At 37.9% G+C, this 21,002-nt stretch overlaps 1 protein-coding gene across 1 annotated transcript in view; it reads left to right on the forward strand.

Annotated features, from left to right (window-relative positions):
* OTOGL (otogelin like) overlaps window positions 1-21,002 on the forward strand; it is a 172,538-nt gene that overhangs the window by 65,874 nt on the left and 85,662 nt on the right. Inside the window, exons 23-24 of the mRNA XM_060412481.1 lie at window positions 10,131-10,238; window positions 10,987-11,125. Of these exons, the coding sequence (XP_060268464.1) occupies window positions 10,131-10,238; window positions 10,987-11,125 (247 nt within the window). The remainder of the gene's footprint in view (window positions 1-10,130; window positions 10,239-10,986; window positions 11,126-21,002) is intronic.

Below are 21,002 nucleotides of genomic sequence, written 5' to 3' on the forward strand. Positions count from 1 at the left end.
TAGTATCCTTTGTTTCTTTTTCATTTATTTCTGCCCTAATTTTTATGATTTCTTTTCCTTTACTGACCCTGGGGTTCTTCATTTCTTCTTTTTCTAGCTGGTTTAGGTGTAAAGTTAGGATATTTGTTAGATTTTTCTCTTGTTTCTTGAGGTAAGCTTGTATGAAGCACTGCTTTTACAGTGTCCAATAGGTTTTGGGTTGTTGTGTTTTCATTTTCATTCGTTTCTATGCATACGTTAATATCTTTTTTGATTTCTTCTGTGATTTGTTGGTTATTCAGAAGTGTGTTGTTTAACCTCCATATGTTTGCATTTTTAATAGTTTTTATCCTATAAGTTCAGTTCAGTTTCTCAGTTGTGTCTGACTCATACGACCCCATAACTGCTGCATGCAAGGACTCCTGTCCATCACCAACTCCGAGAGTTTACTCAGACTTGTGTCCATTGAGTCAGTGATGCCATCCAACCATCTCATTCTCTATTATCCCCTTCTCCTCCCACCTTCAATCTTTCCCAGCATCAGGGTCTTTTCAGATGAGTCAGTTCTTTGCATTAGGTGGCCAAAGTATTGGAGTTTCAGCTTCAACATCAGTCCTTCCAAGGTATATTAACGAGTTGGATCTCCTTGCAGTCCAAGGGACTCTCAAGAGTCTTCTCCAACACCACAGTTCAAAAGCATCAATTCTTTGGCGCTCAGCTTTCTTTATAGTCCAACTCTCACATCCATACCTGACTACTGGAAAAACCATAGCTTTGTAGACCAACCTTTGTTGGCAAAGTAATGTCTCTGCTTTTTAATATGCTGTCTAGGTTGGTCATACCTTTTCTTTCAAGGAGTAAGCGTCTTTTAATTCCATGGCTGCAGTCACCATCTGCAGTGATTTTGGAGCTCCCAAAAAGAAAGTCTGTCACTGTTTCTATTGTTTCCACATCTGTTTGCCATGAAGTGATGGGACCAGATGCCATGATCTTAGTTTTCTGAATGTTGAGTTTTAACCCAACTTTTTCATCTCCTCTTTCACCTTCATCAAGAGGCTCTTTAGTTCTTCTTTGCTTTCTGCCATAAGGGTGGTGTCATCTGCATCTCTGAGGTTATTGATACTTCTCCCAGCAATCTTGATTCCAGGTTGTGCTTCATCCAGCCTGGCATTTCTCATGATGTACTCTGCATGTAAATTAAATAAGCAAGGTGACAATATACAGCCTTGATGTACCCCTTTCCCAGTTTTGAACCAGTCTGTTGTTCCATGTCCGGTTCTAACTGTTGCTTCCTGACCTATATACAGATTTCTCAAGAGGCAGGTCAAGTGATCTGGTATTCCCATCTCTTGAAGAATTTTCTATAGTTTGTGTGGTCCACACAGTCAAAGGCTTCGGCGTAGTCATTAAAGCAGAAATAGATATTTTTTTTGGAACTCTGTTGCTGTTTTGTTGATCCCGTGGATGTTGGCAGTTTGATCTCTGGTTCCTCTGCCTTTTCTAAATCCAGCTTGAACATCTGGAAGTTCATGGTTTATGTACTGTTGAAGCCTGGCTTGGAGAATTTTGAGCATTACTTTACTAGTATGTGAGATGAGTGCAATTGTGCCATAGTTTGAACATTCTTTGGCATTGCCATTTTTGGGGATTGGAATGAATTGACTTTTTCTAGTCCTGTGGCTACTGCTGAGTTTTCCAAATTTGCTTACGTATCGAGTGCAGCACTTTCACAGCATTGTCTTTTAGGATTTGAAATAGGTCAACTGGAATTCCATCACCTCCACTAGCTTTGTTCATAGTGATGCTTCCTAAGGCCCACTTGACTTCACATTCCAGGAAGTCTTGCTCTAGGTTGATGATCACACCATCATGATGATCTGGTTCATGAAGAACTTTTTGTATAATTCTTCTGTGTGTTCTTGCCACCTCTTCTTAATCTCTTCTGCTTCTGTTAGGTCCATACCATTTCTGTCCTTTATTGTGCCCGTCTTTGTATGAAATGTTCCCTTTGTATCTCTAATTTTCTTGAAGAGATCTCTAGTCTTTCCCATTCTATTGTTTTCTTCTATTTGTTTGCATTGATCACTGAGGAAGGCTTTCTTGTCCCTCCTTGCTATTCGTTGGAACTCTGCATTCAAATGGGTATATCTTTCCCTTTCACTTCTCTATTCAAAGCTATTTGTAAGGACTTCTCAGGCAAACATTTTCCCTTTTTGTATTTCTTTTCCTTGGGATGACATCTAATCTTATCACATTGTGATCAGAAAAGATGCTTGAAATGATTTCAGTTTGTTTGAATTTACCAAGGCTAGAGTTATGGCCCAGGGTGTGATCTATCCTGGAGAATGCTCCGTGTGCTCTTGAGAAAAAGGTGTAATTCATTGCTTTGGGGTGAAATGTCCTATAGACATCAATTAAGTCTAACTGGTCCATTGTATCATTTAAAGTTTGTGTTTCCTTGCTAATTTTCTGTTTGGATGATCTATCCATAGATGTAAGTGGGGTCCGCCACTATTATTGTGTTACTGTTAATTTCCCCTTTCATACTTGTTAGCATTTGCCTTACATATTGCAGTGCCCCTATGTTGGGTGCATATATATTTATAATGTTATATCTTCTTGGATTGATCCTTTGATCATTATGTAGTGTCCTTCTTTGTCTCTTTTCACTGCTTTTACTTTAAAGTAATTACTTTGAAATAATTAAAATTCATTTTATCTGATGTGAGTATTGCTACTCCTGCTTTCTTTTGGTCTCCATTTGCATGAAATATCTTTTTCCAGTCCTTCACTTTGAGTCTGTATTTGTCCCTTGTTTTGAGGTGGGTCTCTTTTAGACAGCATATATTGGGGTCTTGTTTTTGTATCCATTCAGCCAGTCTTTGTCTTTAAGGTAATTATTGATAAGTGTGATCCCATTGCCACTTACTTTGTTGTTTTGGGTTTGAGTTTATAAACCTTTTCTGTGTTTTGTGTTTAGAGAAGACCCTTTAGCATTTGTTGAAGAGCTGGTTTGGTGGTGCTGAGTTCTCTCAGCTTTTGTTTTTCTGTAAAGCTTTTGATTTCTCCTTTGTATTTGATTGAGATCCTTGCAGGGTATAGTAATCTGGGTTGTAGGTTTTTCTCATGTATCACTTTAAGTATGTCCTGTCGTCCCCTTCTGGCCTGAGAGTTTCTATTGAAAGATCGGCTGTTATCCTTATGGGGATCCCCATGTGTGTTATTTGTTGCTTTTCCCTTGCTGCTTTTAATATTTGCTGTTTGTGTTTGATTTTCATTAATTTGATTAATATGTGTCTTGGGGTGTTTCACCTTGGGTTTACCCTGTTTGGAAGTCTCTGGGTTTCTTGGACTTGTGTGGCTATTTCCTTCCCCATTTTCGGGAAGTTTTCAAATATTATCTCCTCAAGTGTTTTCTCATGGCCTTTCTTTTTGTCTTTTGTCTTTCTTCTTCTGGGACTCCTATAATTCGAATGTTGGGGCATTTATTGTCCCAGAGGTCTCTGAGGTTGTCCTCATTTCTTTTAATTCTTTTTCCTCTCGGCTTCATTTATTTCCACCATTCTATCTTCCACCTCACTTAGCCGATCTTCTGCCTCGGTTATTCTACTGTTGGTTCTCTCCAGAGTGCTTTTGATCTCAGTTATTGCATTATTCATTATTGATTGACTCTTTTTTATTTCTTCTAGGTCCTTGTTAAACATTTCTTGCATCTTCTCAATCCTTGTCTCCAGTCTATTTATCTGTAATTCCATTTTGTCTTCAAGATTTTGGGTCATTCTTCCTATCATTATTCTGAATTCTTTTTCAGGTAGACTCCCTATCTCCTCCTCTTGTTTTGTTTGAGTGGGCACTTATCATGTTCCTTTACCTGCTGAATATTTCTCTGCCCTTTCATTTTGTTTAGATTGCTGTGTTTGGGGTGGCCTTTCTGTAGACTGGAAATTTGTGGTTCCTCTTTATTGTCAAGGTTGCTCCCTGTGGGTGGGTTGGACTAGTGGCTTGTTAAGGTTTCCTGGTTAGGGAATCTTGTGTCAGTGTTCTGGTGGTTGGAGTTGGATCTCTTCTCTCTGGAGTGCAATGAAGTGTCTAGTAGAGAGTTTTGGGGTGTCTTTGGGTTTGGCATGACTTTGGGCAGCCTCTACTTTAATGCTCAGGGCTGTGTTGCTATGTTGCTAGAGATTAGTGTGGTATGTCTTGCTCTGGAACTTGTTGGCTCTTGGGTGGAGCTTGGTTTCAGCGTAGGTATGGAGGCTTTTGGATGAGCTCTTGTCAGTTAACGTTCCTTGGAATCAGGAATTTTCTAGTGTTCTCAGGTTTTGGACTTAAGCCTCCTGCCTCTGGCTTTTAGTCTTATTCTTACAGTAGCCTCAAGACTTCTCCATCCGTACAGCATAGATACTAAAACATCTAGGTTAATGGTGAAAAGATTCTCCCCAGTGAGGGACACCCAGAGAGGTTTACAGAATTACATGGAGAAGAGAAGAGGGAGGAGGGAGATAGAGGTGACCCGGAGGAGAAGAGGGGGAATCAAAAGGGGAGAGAGCATTCTAGCCAGTAATCAATTCCCTATGTGCTCTCCTCAGTCTGGAGCACCCGGAGAGGTTCATGGAGTTACATAGGAAGAGAAGAAAAGAGTGAGGAGGGAGATAGAGGTAACCAGGAGGAGAATAGAGGGAGTCAAAAGGGGAGAGAGCAATCTAGCTGGTAATCAGTTCCCTAAGTATTCTTCACAGCCTGGAATACCTAGAGAGATTCACAGAGTTAAGTAGAGAAGATAAGGGAGAGGAAGGAGATAGAGGTGACCTGGGGGAAAGTCAAAAGGGGAGAGAGCAATCAAGCCAGTAATCACACACCTAAGTGAAAATGGATACTGAAGATTAGATTCTTAGAGGTACAAAACTGATACCAAATACCACAAAGCAAAGATTAAAAATCTAGAGGTTAGAATCTCAAAAATATAATATTAGAAATACAAAACAAAATCAATCACAAAAATTATAAAAATATATATATATGTGAAATTTGCTTTAAAAATAAGGCCTTTTTTGTAAGGTAATAATAGGTTATAAAAATGAAAATTAAATGAGTAATAAAGAAGTTAAAAATAAAAAAAATTTTACAAATAAAAAAATGATAATAATAAAAATATGTCTAGGAATTTCTATGGAGCTGTTGTGGGCAGTGTGGGGTCAGTTCACTTTCAGATGGTTCCTTTTTCCAGCTTATACTCTTAAGGTTTACAAGGCCCTTTCAATGCTTAGTCAATGCTAACTGCAGGGTTTTGATCTGTTGCACCTGTCACTTCCAGAGCGGTTCCCTCTTCTTTGTTTATTTTGGCTTCCTCTGTTTGCAAGTTTCTTCAGTATCTGATTTCTGCCCTGACACAAGGGGGCGAAGGTGGTCACTTATTTAGGCTCACTTGTCCAGTTGTGTTGTGGGGAGGGAGGAACACTGCAAACAAATATCACTTGTGTGTATGGGGAGTGCTTGCAGTGTATGGACCACACTGGGTTTGCCCCAGCTCATGGCGTGTGTGCTCTTCCAGTCTGCACTACTCAGGTTCCAGGTTGCTCTCCAGTGGTGCTGTCCAAAGCAGACCCAGCATTTCATTCACTTCCCAGGTCTAAGCCATTCAGGTTCAGGTTCTCGGTTACGCCATAAAGGCACAGACTTGGTTGGGTGTGCGTTTTGTGCCTTTCCCAGGTTTGAGCAGCTCAGGTGACCTGGTGCTTTGTGAGCACACTGTCCGAGGTGGTCTGTGTGTCTTAATCACCTCCCCAGTCCTGGCTGCTCGGTTTCCCGGTGCACTGCAAGAGCACTGTCTCAGGTGTGCGTGTGTCTCCTCCGGGGAGCTGATCTCAGGCTTCGACCCTCCTGGCAGGATCCCAGGAAGACTTGGTTAGCAACTGGGAGCCTGCTTACAGTTTGGTGGAGGATGCCATCTCTGAGGCTGAGATTGCCCCTTGCCTTCCGACTCCGGCTGTTGCACGCCTGCCTCTCCGCCTCCAGCAGAGGGCATGGAGGGAAGAGGCCTGCATGCAGCCAGCTAACTCTCCTTTAGTATTCACTCAATCCTTTGTTCTGTGAGCCAGTCAGGCTGTGTGTTAGTTTAGAGCCTTTCATGGGAAAGTTCTCTGTCTCTTTTTTTTCTCTCTCTCTCTGGCTATCCCGCAGTTTGGGATGCTATCTCACGTTAGCTCCCTCAGATTGTCCTCAGGGCATTCAGGCCCAGTCCGTACCCTAAGCACCAATGATGCAGCCCGTGCCTCCCTGTCCAGTCCCCGCTCCTGGGTGTCGGATGCGAGCGTCTGGGCTACTTCTCTGCTGGGAGTTGCGGTTAGGCGCGTATTCTCTGGATTTTGTGTTTTTTCCACACTCCCTCTCCCCCCATTTGTGTTGCCCTCTGAGATTCCATAACTCCCCACAGACCTGCGGTGAGAGGGTTTACCTGATATTTGGAAACTTGTCCTCCTTCACGACTCCCACCCCAGGATGGGTCTCCCACCCTCTCTTTTGTCTTTCTTTTTGTCCTACCTCCTTTTGAAGGGAACAGGCTGCCTTTCTGGGTGCCTGGTGTCCTCTGCCAGCGTTCAGAAGTTGTTTTGTGGAAGTTGCTTAGCATTCAAATGATCTTTTGATGAATTTGTGGGGAGAAAGTGGTCTCCCATCCTATTCCTCTGCCATCTTAGGACTGCCCCTCTTTTGTATATTCTGTTGGCTATTACTGTTGTTGATGTTAAGTTATATGATTAATATCAGTTTGCTTATCTAATGGATGTTACATAAAGTGGTATGTTGAGGTTATTTAGGGCAGTGGGTAACAGTGGGAGCTCTGGCTTCAGACACACCTATTTCAGATCCCAGCCCTGTTGATATTAGCTGAATGCCTTTTCTGCAAGTTCCTTTAAAGACCCAATTAAGCATTGTGAAATGCGGGGTGTGTGTGTGTGTGTGTGTGTGTGTGTGTGTGTGTATTTGTGCACATGTGTATATACTCAATAAATATGGGTGACTGTTTTATGATGGGCTTCTCTTGTGGCTCAGCTGTTAAAGAATCCGCCTGTAATATTGGAGATCTGGGTTCGATCCCTGGGTTGGGAAGATCCTCTGGAGAAGGAAAAGGCTACCCATTCCAGTATTCTGGCCTGGAGAATTCTGTGGACTGTATAGTCCATGGGGTTGCAAAGAGTTGGACATGCCTGAGTGACTTTCACTTTCTTTCACTTTTCTTTTATGGCAGCATAATTTACTCTTACCTTTGTAAATTTCCTGTAGTAGCAGAAATCCCTAGTACTCATGGAAGGTAAATACAGAATCTGGTGGCTGTTCGGTTCCTTGCAGGCACACATGGAATCTGGCCTCACTGCCCTTCCCTCATCTGATGATGAATAGAAGCAGTGCACAGAGGGAGAGCCACCTAAGGCAAACAGGTCATCCATTCTTTCTCAATGAACATATTCACACAAAGTGATTTCTGAGTTCAATTCATATCAGCCAGGGGCAAAGAAGAGAGAGGTTTTGTGGTCTGCTTCCCAGGAGAGTCACATTTGTCTAAATGGTCCCCATCTGAAATAGGTTGAAGAGACAAGTAACTTGGGACTGTATCAATCTCTTTATTAAAGAAAGGACACAGAAGGAGTGTGGAAGAACAAAGCCTTGCATGGGAAAATAAAGGCAGGTAGAAATCAGACCATAGAGCAGACAAGCAAGGAAGGCATTTTAGTAAAAAGGACAAAGGAAATAAAACTTTTGTTATAGTAAACTAATTGAACCCTGCAACATTACTTGATTCATTTGACTTGATTATGACTCAGGGATGCATGGCTGATTAGATAAAACTACATCCTAATTTTGTTTCATATGCTTGTGGTTGATGCAATTATTTTAGAAAGTATCTATTTGCTGTCCTCTTTGACTTTTATTTCAATAATGATTAATTAATTTATTGGTCAAATTTTATTATAAAAACTTAAAGTAATTTTCTTCCACCTTCTCTTGTTTTATTGAAATAAATAAAGTTTGAATTGACTAAGAGTCTTCTGACTCTTTAGAAATAATTTTGTAACATAGAACTTTCTATTATAAAGTTGCTTATGGAACTATGATTTGGATTGACTTCCATGTGACTTGGGGGGATTATTTTAGGATGATAAGCCTGGTATCACTTGTTTTTATGGGGCTTCTTATAGTCCCAGCAGTTTTTCAAGTGCAAATGAACCTTAGTTTAGAAATCGAACCTTAGTTTAGAAATCACTGTGGATTAAATAAATGTAAAGTAATATAGCAGAAAGAGACATACAGAACTGGGTTAAAATGCTGACCCTCTTTCTTATTAGCTAGAGTACCTCAGGGTAAATCTTAACCACATGGAGTCTCAACTTTGTTATTTTTAAACAAATGTACTATCTACCGCATAGATGGTTGAGTATATGCAGCACACCAGTCATATGGTAGGTGCTCAGCAAATGTTCATTTTATGACTAACCCCGCTTCCCAAACCTGCTTAAAGCAGACAATTCACAGTGATTTACAGCTCTCTTCTTCCTTCTTCCAGTTTTGATTATGTTATGTTGTGTTATATTTGATTATGTTATTTGTTATAAAAAACTCATCAGTCATCAGCATAACCATTTAAAACCACTACTTTGGCTGGTTGTATAAGAATTGCACTTATCACATTTAATATAGTATAATCTATAAAAATACTAAATCACTATGCTGTACACCAGAAGCTAATATAATATTACAAATCAAAGGCTAACAGAGTTTTGCCAGGGGAACACACTGGCCATAGCAAACACCCTTTTCCAACAACACAGGAGGTGACTCTATACATGGACATCACCAGATGGCCATTAAATCAGCTATACTTCAATTAACAACTGAAGTGAATGATACTTTAAGAAATAAAAGAAATGAGAATTTAAAAAAAAATTGCAGTGCAGTTCAGTGAGGCACCCCTTATCTAAACAATTCAACACCCAGTGTTTACAAACTACCTCATGTGTGGGACATTTTGTTAAGACACAGGGAAGACAGTACTAGAACAAGCACATGTGAGAAAATAATAGAATCTCCCTGATGGAACTGTCACTAGGATTAGATGAATCAATGATGCATGTAAAGTGGGCGAACCAATGGCTGGGCCATGCATGGTTAACACTCAAAAATGCTAGTTTTTGTTATTGTTTTCTATATAAGACATTTAATGAATTACTTGCAGTTCATTGGATGAACCCTCCAATAAAGGTTTGTATAGATTGCTACGTATAGGGAGTGTGGTACAGAAAAGAATGCAACTAAAAAGATTGCATCTTTACTGGTGAGAAATTGGATCTTTAGTGGTGAGAAAAAAATCTTTCTGTTTTCTAGGCAGAAGATGCTGTGCTCAGGGAAAGTGACTGAAAGTTTGGGAAGGTTAAGGGGAGAAATTATGGGCTTTAGTGGTGAGAAAAAAATCTTTTAGTTTTCTAGGCAGAAGATGCTGTGCTCAGGGAAAGTGACTGAAAGTTTGAGAAGGTTAAGGGGAGAAATTGTGGGCTCTTTTCACTCCTTCACCTTTACGCAACAGCTGAGTGTCTGCTCTGTGCTAGACATTGAAACACAACCATTAACAGGACATCCATGGGCTTTTGGAGTGAAACTTAAAGTCAAGTAGACAACATACATATTGAATAAAGACTCGCTTTACTGTGTTAGATGAACTATGAGTGAGGAAGCAGAGAACTAGGGGAGCATATGTGATTATTTATATTTGAGAGCAGAGGCAAGAAGTCACTTCTGTGTTAATATTTGAAGCAAATATTGAAGAAAGGTAGCCTTACTTCCTCTTTAATTGTCTTTTCAGAATATCTCATGTTACCCAGAAATTTAGGCTCCTGTCTCTGTTTTATTGTACTAAGAGATAGCAAAAAGTTTAAAATATTGCATCCAGTCATTTGCCTGGCCTTTATTTCTGTGATGTGAAAGATACTGTGTGGTACAATAGGGGAGAAAGACTGGATTTGGCTCTTCCATAGGTGAGATAGAACGTGCCTACAACTGTTGTACCCAATATAGATAATTTTGAATAGGACAAGATTGCTGATTTTTTAAAAAGCTGAAATTGGTAGTTGATATTAAATAGCATTTGCTTCTTCACTTGAAAGGATGGCAGAGCACAAAGGAAAGTGTTACATTCCTGAAAGCTGTCCCTGTATTTGGAAAGATTGGGAGTACCTCTCAGGAGAAGTGATTGCTACACCATGCTATACCTGGTAATGAGATCTGTTTATTCACAACTTCTCTAAGAAACTGTACCAGTTTCCATCATGTTGTGTTTACTTAATGTGACAAATTTCATCAGAAAGCAAAGCAAATCTGAGTAAATACGATTTTAAAGGCCTTCGGGGCTTAATGGGAAGCTACTACCTACTGGGGAATCATTATTTTTACACCTATTTGTGTGACCAAGAAGTAAAAAATGAACTATGATAATTTGAAAATATAATAGGAAAAACATATCTCAAATTTATAAATAAAGAGAAGGTCATATTTGATGGAAAATTTTGTTTGAAAATAATCCAAAAGAATACCATAAAATAAAATTAAAATACAGTTTCCTAGAAATGGGGATAAAAATTCAAGCTTGTGAGTAAGTCCTGTCTGTGACTGAACAGCATCAACAAAAGGCATTGAAATGGACTCACGTAAAGGAGATGGCACTGTAGTCTTTTGGCGACCGGCAGGTGTACGTTTTAGTTCTTCATTCCATCACCTGTTTTCAAAGTGACCCAGGCACAATTTCTAGGCTTGTTTGTGGTGTCTTAAGACAGAGTGGTAAATATATGCCTTATCTATCACTGTAGTAAAATGTTATCAGAAAGAATTGGCCATATTTATAAGAGCTATTGACACAGTGAATACCCTTGAATACAAACTTTCCAATACTTATGCTCCCTGAAAAATACTAATTAGAGCCACGTTTCTTGGAAAGGTGACAGTGTTGATACTGTTTTCTAATAGTGTTTGTCGACGAGGAATGTTCAGTTGCACGTATTATCCATGCCCAGCAGTATGCACAATCTATGCGGACCGGCATTATCATTCTTTTGATGGACTGGAATATGATTATATCAGTGATTGCCAGGTATTTCTGATAAAGGTATGTCACAATTGTTATTGTTGTTTGGTTCTAAGTCATGTCCGACTGTTTGCCACCCCATGGACTGTAGCCCGCCAGGCTCTTCTGTCCATGGGATTTCCCATGCAAGAATACTGGAATAGGTTGCCATTTCCTTCTCCGGGGTGTCTTCCTGACCCAGGGATCAAACCAAGGTTTTCTGCATTGCAGGCAGTTTCTTTTACATTGGGAAGCCAATGTCACAATTACTTGTTTTAGTTACAGTTATGTAGAGACAATGTAAAAAGCAAGTATGGTAGACCGTGACATATCACATCCATATATCGTTAGTAAAACATATAAAAGCTATAGCAATTTTAAATTAATTTCCTTAACTAATTGTAAAGTTTTATTATTTGTAAGTGATGAGCTAATTTCATAACATTTCTGTGCCTCTGACTTCTCATTTGTAAAATGAGGATAATAATTGTCCCTATCTCCCAGGGGTAGTTCTCAGGATTGAATGAAATAAATATATGTAAAGCTTGCATATAGTACTTACTACTTAGTAACTGCTCAGTAAATATCAGCCTTTTTTATTTTTATTGGTTTAATTTGCTGAATGTAAATTTAGCACATTAAATCATGTATTGGACCATGTATTGTTTATAGTTGTAGCAATTAAAATGACATTATTCTCATTTCTAGACATGCTATTTTGTTGATATGCTTTGATAAACCCTGGGCTTTGTATATCTGATAAAATCCTTAAAAGTTTTAGGAAGAAGTTGCCCAAGAATAAGCAAAATAACATCTTTTCATCCAGCAAGGTAACCTGTGATTTTCTTGAATGTGTGTTTTCTTCTCGGTAAGGCTTTTATGTTTTTAGCATATGTCAAGACAGTAGGCACATTCCCATTTTGTATTAGCTATTTTAAATAAAAAACAAACAGTAAATCTATAGCCTTCCAAACTTAAGCAAAGCTCCTGCTATGTTTCAAGGGAAACCATTGAGTTTCCCTTTCAGTACTATTTTTAGCCTCCTTTATGAGCAGTTTTAACTTTCTTAAAGAATAAATCCCTGGGAATGAATTTGGCAGTTAGATAATTATAGCAGATGACAAGTTGCCTGTAGGGGGTGTGTGTGTGCGTGTGTGGTTTTGATATACCTTGGAGCACAGGAAAGGCACGGTGATACATATCCATTCTATGAGTATTTGTCCTCTTCAAACAAGTATTATTTAGCAAATAATTTTACATGAGGATTTTCTTCCCTCTTGAAGTTTAGGTTGTAAATTGAGAAGCCTGGAAAAGTAAAAAGCAATTTAGAGATTTGAATGCATAAACTGATATTTTTTTCCCCCCTCATAATGTTTCAGACTGATTTTATACCAAATCCTTGCTTCCCTTGATATTTAGGTGTCTCTGATATTCCTTAAGAACCCTCTTCCTTTGCATTTCTGGCTGTTATGCTCTTGTAGCCCTTCACTGTCTCTTCTGGTTTCTCCTTTGTCTCTTTGTTGCCTTTTCTTTTTGCATAAGTCCTAGACCGTAGATGACAGAGTTGGCCCCTTCAGGGCAAGGACCAAACCCTAGTCACCATTGTTTTAGTAGTGCTGAGCACCATGCTGGGAACACTTGTCCACTGAATGTTTACTGAACTGGATGTCTGTGCTTGGGTCTCTCTCCTTTTCTCCCAATGCTTAAGTTCATCCACCTCTATAATCTTAACCTCACCTACAAGCTGATGAGTTCCCAGTTGACATGGACAGCTCTGACCTTCAACTTCGAGGCTGTCTTCTGACTCAAGTTCATCCCTATAATAATACACATTTTTCGTTCTGTTAACCTTTCTAAGACTCACATTGCTATCGTGTCATTGCTTTTTAAGAACTGCAGCTGACTCCCATTTACCAGCTTCCATAAAATCGAACTTCTCAGGATAATCCTTCCAGGGATTTTCTCAGGGTATTTTTCTGTACCTGATTGGCTCTACTCCCTCAAAGTGACTTTTCTAGTTCATATTTATCTGTTCTGTTCTTACACATCCTATAATATTTGATAGTCCTCATGTCAAAAGTAAGCAAACCATTACATTCTGATTATTTTATATGTGCTCAGTTAGATCATGTATCATTTTATGTCAGAGTTCTGTGTTATACTTCTTTTGGGTTCCTCACTAGGCCTAGCACAATTATGGTTGTATTATAAGAGCTAAAAAATTACTTGCTCTGTTTTTAACCATTTTTTAAGAGGGTAGAATTCAAAAAGTTACACTTAATTGATAATCTTATATTTGTTATAAATGCATACACATGCCTTCAACATGAAGTATATAGAGCAGTGTTCTTAAACTTTATTATATATGCATATAACTTTGAAATCTTGGTAAAATCTAGCTTCTGATTTTATGTGTTTGGAGCAGTATCTTGGAGTCTGTCTGCAATTTTAAATAAACTACTCTGATGTTTCATGTCCACTGTCCACTCTTTGAATAGGAAGAATGTAAATCATTTCCTTCTTTAAAACACCAATTGTAACTATTTTTTAAATTCTCCCCTTCTTCTGAATAGTAAACTTTGTCATATCTAGAAAAATCAAAGTATCATTGACAATACTGTATCAAATATGACTATCAATCGTTGACAATAGTGTATCAAACACTGAATATATCATTAAGGTTAATTAATGATGCTTTTTGTGGTTTCATTTTAAGTAACCAAGCAAAAATTCTGCCAAACTTTGTTTTCATTTTATGTATGGAAAAATTATTTAGAAGTATTTACTAGAAGCATTTTAAACCTTGTCTATGTATTACCATCTTTGTAAACATTTTCCAGTGTGTGGTCTTTGCTCATACATTATCATTTCATTCATTTAATACACAATTTTCAGGGCCTATTAAATATAAACTGTGTTAGCAAAGACGTTCTTTCTCTATATATTAGGATAGATTTCTCCAAGAAAATTCTGAAGTTTTGAAAACAGGGATCATACTCTATATTTCTTTTTTCCTTCCTCTCCATCGTTTTGCAAAATGCTAGGCATTTAGCAAACTCGTAATAACTACTTATTTGATCTGCTTGACTCTTCCTGAACTCCTCATCTGCTTTGCAGTAGAGAAATCATAGTATTTTCCATTGAATTTTCAAATAATGATTTTTCTTAGTTGAAGTATAATTAATTTACAACATTATGTTAGTTTCAAGTATACAGAAAAGTGATTGTGCAGACAGTAGCATATTTGTCTCAACTCTGATTCCTGACAAAATGAAATTATCTTCTTATGTCTGATGCTGAATGATGATAACGGTCATTTTTATTGGTACTGAATATAAGAATGCCATTTTATTTGGCAGGCGAGAGCCATTGAAGTTTGATTTTCAGGCTTTGTAAACCTCATTTCCTCTCATCACTTTAATTTGCTGCTATATTCTTCTGTAAAAATACATACATCATATTCAGTCTCAAGTTTTAATGAGATATGCCTACCTGTAAGTGAGAAGACATGTTGCAGGAAGTATTAGTCCAACATTTGTATAAAATGTTAAATGTCTGGGTTAAGATCTATCATTAGAGTTCATGTGGCAAAAATTAGGTATAAAGAGTATGAAAAATCTAAAGTTTTAAGTTTTAGAATTGTATATGTTTTTTTCTTTGCCAAAGCAGAATGATTCTTTTTTATTTAATAATGTTCCTTAAAAAAGAAAATGTGCTTACAAAGAATAATCTTTGAAAATTAAGAAAAGAAAACTTATGTTAGTAATTAATTAGAATTATACCAGTGAATTACTGATTATATTATAATGAGCATATTTATTGAAATTAATAAACCAGAACCAGGACCCCAGAATGGATGGGTTAGTTTGACCAACATATTTTTGACAAGCCAAGAAATATTTTATTTGACTATGGAGTAGATAATTATTTCATACCAAAGACAAATTAGTGATTAACACATGCAACCTAATAGTCATGGTTTTGAAATAGTATCATGTCAGATAGTGAATTTTTCAATGCTTGGAGATTTTCTCCTGCAATAGTTTTATAATTATTTTTTCTTATTCCATCTGCTTTACTTTTTCATGGCAAGGTGTTTTTCTTTTTTGAGAACCAGCATTTCCTTTGAGAAGGATAGAATGACTGCTAGCGCCATTCACTGGCTTGCTGCTTTTTCAGAGGCAGGATTCACTCCTGTGGATAGCATGTGTGATTCCTCCTTCTTTGTCAGGCAGCTCTCTTTCCTCTCTGTCTTGATTACAAATTCTAGGCTGTATCTTTGTCATTTGTAAAGCATTTTTACTTGGTAAAACTTATCATTTACTTTTGTGGGCCCTGTGAAGGATATAGTAATCTAATTCATAAAAATGTCATTTTTATTTGCCAGTTGGACTTTTAAAAATTAATACTTACTCAACTTTATCTTGAAGTATAATGTTACTTGACTCTGACATTCAAAGGAATAGTAAACCTGTCTTTTAATCTCTGGATTTTGGAGTCTTAGGAAACAGTTCCAAGCGAATACTTACCCTATCTTTGGTTATGTTTATCAAACTTAAAAAATTCAAGTTCTCTGCTATTTAATTCATTTTGAGGCTGTTTATGTTATACTGTACTATACTGTAAATGGCGCTTGGAATATAGCCCATTATTTTTTACGTATATTGCAGCAAACCTATGACAAAGTCATCACTGTATTTCCTGAGGTAAGAGTTTTTTAAGAGAAAAGAGAGTTGAGAAAGCAAACAGCAACTTGACCTGTGCGATAAGCTCAGAGAAAGAGAACATTGGGTGTTTTCAGCAAAAGTGAGAAATTTAATATTCTAACTCCCAGCTTTCAGAGTCAAACTTTGCTTCCATTATCTATGACAAGCCCCAGTCCCTGCTAGTTTTCTCTCTGTAAGTTGTTGTAGATTTGATTTTTCGGCATTCTGTTCAGTTGATACCGCAAACGTTTGGTGCTCTCCTTGTCTCTGAAAACGCTTCTAATATTGCTCTCAAATGCTTACGCCTTGCATCATTTTCATATCATTATTTCTCTGTGTGATGTCTGTGTGTCAGGACCTATGCTGAAAAGTGAAGGGAAAGGATGTGCAGCATAGGTATGAGTCTTGCCTCCTTCACAGTTCAGACTGGTGTGAGAGAGTCTAGATCACCAAATCACAAGAGTCATATAAAACTGCAGCTGTAAAAGTTAATGATGACATTTGCAAGATTCAGTTGAAACTTTTTAATGCTTATCTTCTTTCTTGGAAGTAGTTCTTGCTTGGTATTCTCTGAGGTATTTCTGCTGCCTCTGCTGGTCTTTGTGTCTGACCCCTCCTCAGTCTCTTCCAGTTTGACCCCTCCTTTGTGTCTGACCCCTCCTCAGTCTCTTTCTTAAAACACTAGATCTCCCAAGTTCCATATTTTCATGTCTGTCCCCTCTATAAGATTCTTAGTTGCCTGTAATCTCATAATATCTCGAAGGGTAGACCTGTATGTATTTGTATATGTGTCTATGTATTTATCTATTCATCATCCATCCGTCTGTCTATCTAGGGAAATGAAAACAGAGAGGAAAAGAAGTCAGAGGAAATCATTACACTCTATTTAAGCAAATATAAAGATCTAAATGCAGCTTTCTCTGTCAAATAAGAGTAAAATGAAAATTAATGGCACAGTAATTATAAAACAGTGTGGCACTTCAAAAGAGAGAGAAAAAGAAGTAGCATGTAAACATTATATGAAAATTTCACTGTGAATAAAATTTATTCCCCATAAAATAAAAATATTTTCTGCCTTCCAGAGGTTATGAAAGAGATGATGGAATTAACTAGTAAAATTTTAAATGTATATTCAAGGGCTATAAGAAAGTGAAAAAGAAAATGATAAAAGTAAAGAACAAATTAAAGACCAAAACACATTGTAGAGTTGAGATGTAAGCATTTCTTTTAAAAAATAAGCATATTATCTTTTGCTTCCTGTCCCTTCCTTTTGGGTCAAATGTGAGAGATGATCTAATTGGCTAGAGTTGTCTTTGTATGTGTATGTGTGTGTGTGAGAGCAATACAGTCCCTTGGTCCATCAAAGAAAGTGCTGCTTTGAGGCCATTCAGCTGTGGAACATAAAGCATGGCTGTTGGAGGCTGCTGTATCAGCAGCCTTTCTGTGGTATAGTTACCCTTCAAAGGGGCTGGGACTATGACAAGTCTTAAACTGACATGTCAAGTAAAATAATATATTACCTTGAGAGGTACTGATGTTTTATAGTTCAGAATCACTTGGAAGAATATTCTCTATCAGTATTTTCAGCACCTAAACATAGAAGTTTTGAGAAATCCATGTGGCACATGGCTCTTGACCTTTTTACTCTAGTTTTGTAATCATTTCTTACTGTGTTGCTTAGCAACTCTGTAGCACTGTCTTCAAGCCTAATATTAGCTTGAAATATATTAGAAATGGAAATTGGAGAAACATGGCTCATAGGGATTGATATTGTTTCAAGTTACTGTCAGCATAACATGATATTACCAGGCAGACCATACAATATAGACTACTTCTTGGCATTTCTGAGTTAATATACAGACTAAAGCTAATACTGAGGCCCTTTAATTAATAGTAATAAAAATGTAATGGCAATAGAAATCCTTGCAGCCAACTTTTCAGATCCTTAATCTAATAACCCTTGCTGACAAAGATCCTTATAGTCAAAGCTGGGTTTTTCCAGTAGTCATGTATGGATGTGAGAGTTGGAGCATAAAGAAGGCTGAGAGCCAGAGAATTGATGCTTTCGAACTGTGGTGCTGGAGAAGACTCTTGAGAGTCCCTTGGACTGCATGGAGATGAAACCAGTCCATCCTAAAGGAGATCAATCCTGAATATACACTGGAAGGACTGATGCTGAAGCTGAAACTCCAATACTTTGGCCACTGGATGGGAAGAACTGACTTATTGCAAAAGACCCTGATGCTGGGAAAGATTGAACGCAGGAGGAGAAGGGGATGGCAGTGGATGAGATGATTGGATGCCATCACTGATTCAATGGACATGAGTGTAAGCAAACTCCGGGAGATAGTGAAAGATAGGGAAGCCTGGTGTGCTGCAGTCCATAGGGTCACAAAGGGTCAGACATGACTGACTGACTGAATAACAACAGAGAGGAAGAGCCAAACAAAACCCTCAATTTTATATATATTTCTTCTTTGAAAACCATTCATAAGGGCAGAAAAGTATGGCGTTATTTTTTTGAGGGGGTAATACAATGCCATAATCATCTTAATGACCCTTATTATTCTCCTTTTCAAAATTTAGGCAATACTTTCAAAAAGAATTGTTAAAAAGAAGAAAAAGTTCTCAGTTCCTATGAAGTAAGGAAAACTGGGTCACAAAGGGACCAATTCATTACTCTGTCAACAGCATTCATTGTAAACCTGTCTTCTGGGCAACATGCTATAGTAATTACTAATAAGACAGAATTTGGCCAAACCAAGAAATACGTTGTGCTAGTATTCATATTGTTGGTGATATAAAAAAACTAAGTATGGAGAATTTATATCAAGACCTATATGATTTCCAGACATTTGAAAGAATTGTCGCTTTCCTTTCTGTGATATCCCACCTTCCACAAGTTAGTGGAAGGACTCAGAGCAACGGGGCTTTAACATTCATAGCAATAAGGACCACTTCAAAGATGTCATGAAAACCATGGCCTTTCTTCCTAGAAAATTACACATACTCAAAACAATCTTTTACAATGAACTCCCAGGATCTATAGAACTATTGAAACCAATTCATGAAAATGGGATACAAAATCAGAAACCGTGTTTCCAGAGAGTGAGTTCTTGGTGGATTGGAGAGGGGAGTAACTGAAGGCAGGTGAGGGTGAGGAGATGGAGAACAGGTTAGAGTGTGAGAGATTACATAACATTCTCTGAAACTAAACATTCCCTATAACCTACAACTGAATTTTCTCCTCAACCATTTCTAAACTCTTCCTAATTTCTCTAGAAGTGGCATTAAGAAAAAACAGGGTATTGAACTCTGTTCTTATCTAGCTAAGTGACTTTGGACATTCATTTAATCCTTAACTTCTGTTTCTTTATCTATAAAATAGAGATAATACATAATTCAAGAATTGTGATAAGACTTAAATGAGATCATGCATGTAAAGTTCAAAGTAAGCCCTCATATTATATGCATTATTTTATTTACTAACACAATATCAAAGTTTTATATTTATTTTGCTTTTATCTTTAGGCAAATAATTATTTAGCCAGAGAACTCCTTGAAATACAACAGAAGATATTGTCTAAATGAAAGACATCTCTCTTAAAATTTCCTTAAGTGACATATCTTATTGGATATTTGATGGGAAGAAACTGGTTGATAAATTTGAGCTGTAATGATAAATGAAAAGTATGAAAAGGCAAAAAGATATGACACTGAAAGATGAACTCCCCAGGTCAATAGGTGCCCTGTATGCTACTGGAGAAGAGAGAAGAAATAGCTCTGGAAGGAATGAAATGGTTAAGCCAAAGTGGAAACAACGCCCAGTTGTGGATGTGTCTGATGGTGAAAGTAAAGTCCAGTGCTGTAAAGATCTTGCATAGAAACCTGGAATGTTAGGTCCATGAATCAAGATAAATTGGAAGTGGTTGAACAGGAGATGGCAAGAGTGAACATCAACATTTTAGGAATCAGTGAACTAAAATGGACTGGAATGGGCAAATTTAACTCAGATGACCATTATATCTACTCCTGTGGGCAAGAATCCCTTAGAAGAAATGGAGTAGCCCTCAGAGTCAATAAAGAGTCTGAAATGCAGAACAGGTGTGCAATCTCAAAAATGACAGAATGATCTCTGTTCGTTTCCAAGGCAAACCATTCAATATCATAGTAATCCAAGTCTATGCCCCAACCAGGAATGCTAAAAAAACTGAAGTTGATTAAGTTCTATGAAGACCTACAAGATCTTCTAGATCTAACACCCAAAAAAGATGTCCTTTTCATTATAGGGGACTGGAATGCAAAAATAGGAAGTCAAGAGGTATTTGGAGTAACAAGCAAGTTTGGTCTTGGAGTACAAAATGAAGCAGGGCAAAGGCTAACAGAGTTTTGTCAAAGAACACACTGGTCATAGCAAACAATGATTCCAACAACACAAGAGATGACTCTACACATGGACATCACTGGATGGTCAATACCAAAATCAAATTGGTTTATATTCTTTGTAGCCAAAGATAGAGAAGTTCTATACAGTCAGCAAAAACAAGACCAGGAGCTGACTGTGGCTCAGACCGTGAACTCCTTATTGCAAAATTCAGACTTAAATTGAAGAAAGTAGGGAAAACCACTAGGCCATTCAGGTACTACCTAATTCAAATCCATTATGATTATACAGTGAAACTGACTAATAGATTCAAAGGATTAGATCTGATAGACAGAGTGCCTGAAGAACTATGGACGGAGGTTCATAACATTGTACAGAAGGCAGTGATCAAAACCATCACCAAGAAAAATAAATGTGAAAAAGCAAAATGGCTGTCTGAGGAGGCTTTACAAATAGCTGAGTAAAGAAGAAATGAAAAAGAGAAAAGGAAAGATATACCCATCTGAATGCAGAGTTCCAACAAATAGCAAGGAGGGATAAGAAAGCCTTGCTAAGTGAACAATGCAAAGAAATAGAAGAAAACAATAGAATGGGAAAGACTAGAGATCTCTTCAAGAAAACTAGAGATACAAAGGGAACATTTCATGCAAGTTCAGTTCAGTTCAGTTCAGTCGCTCAGTCGTGTCTGACTCTTTGCGACCCCATGAATCGCAGCATGCCAGGCCTCCCTGTTCATCACCAACTCCCGGAGTTCACCCAGATTCACGTCCATCGAGTCAGTGATGCCATCCAGCCATCTCATCCTCTGTCGTCCCCTTCTCCTCCTGCC

Source organism: Ovis aries, chromosome 3 (assembly GCF_016772045.2).
Source record: "Ovis aries strain OAR_USU_Benz2616 breed Rambouillet chromosome 3, ARS-UI_Ramb_v3.0, whole genome shotgun sequence".
Lineage (NCBI taxonomy): Eukaryota > Metazoa > Chordata > Mammalia > Artiodactyla > Bovidae > Ovis > Ovis aries.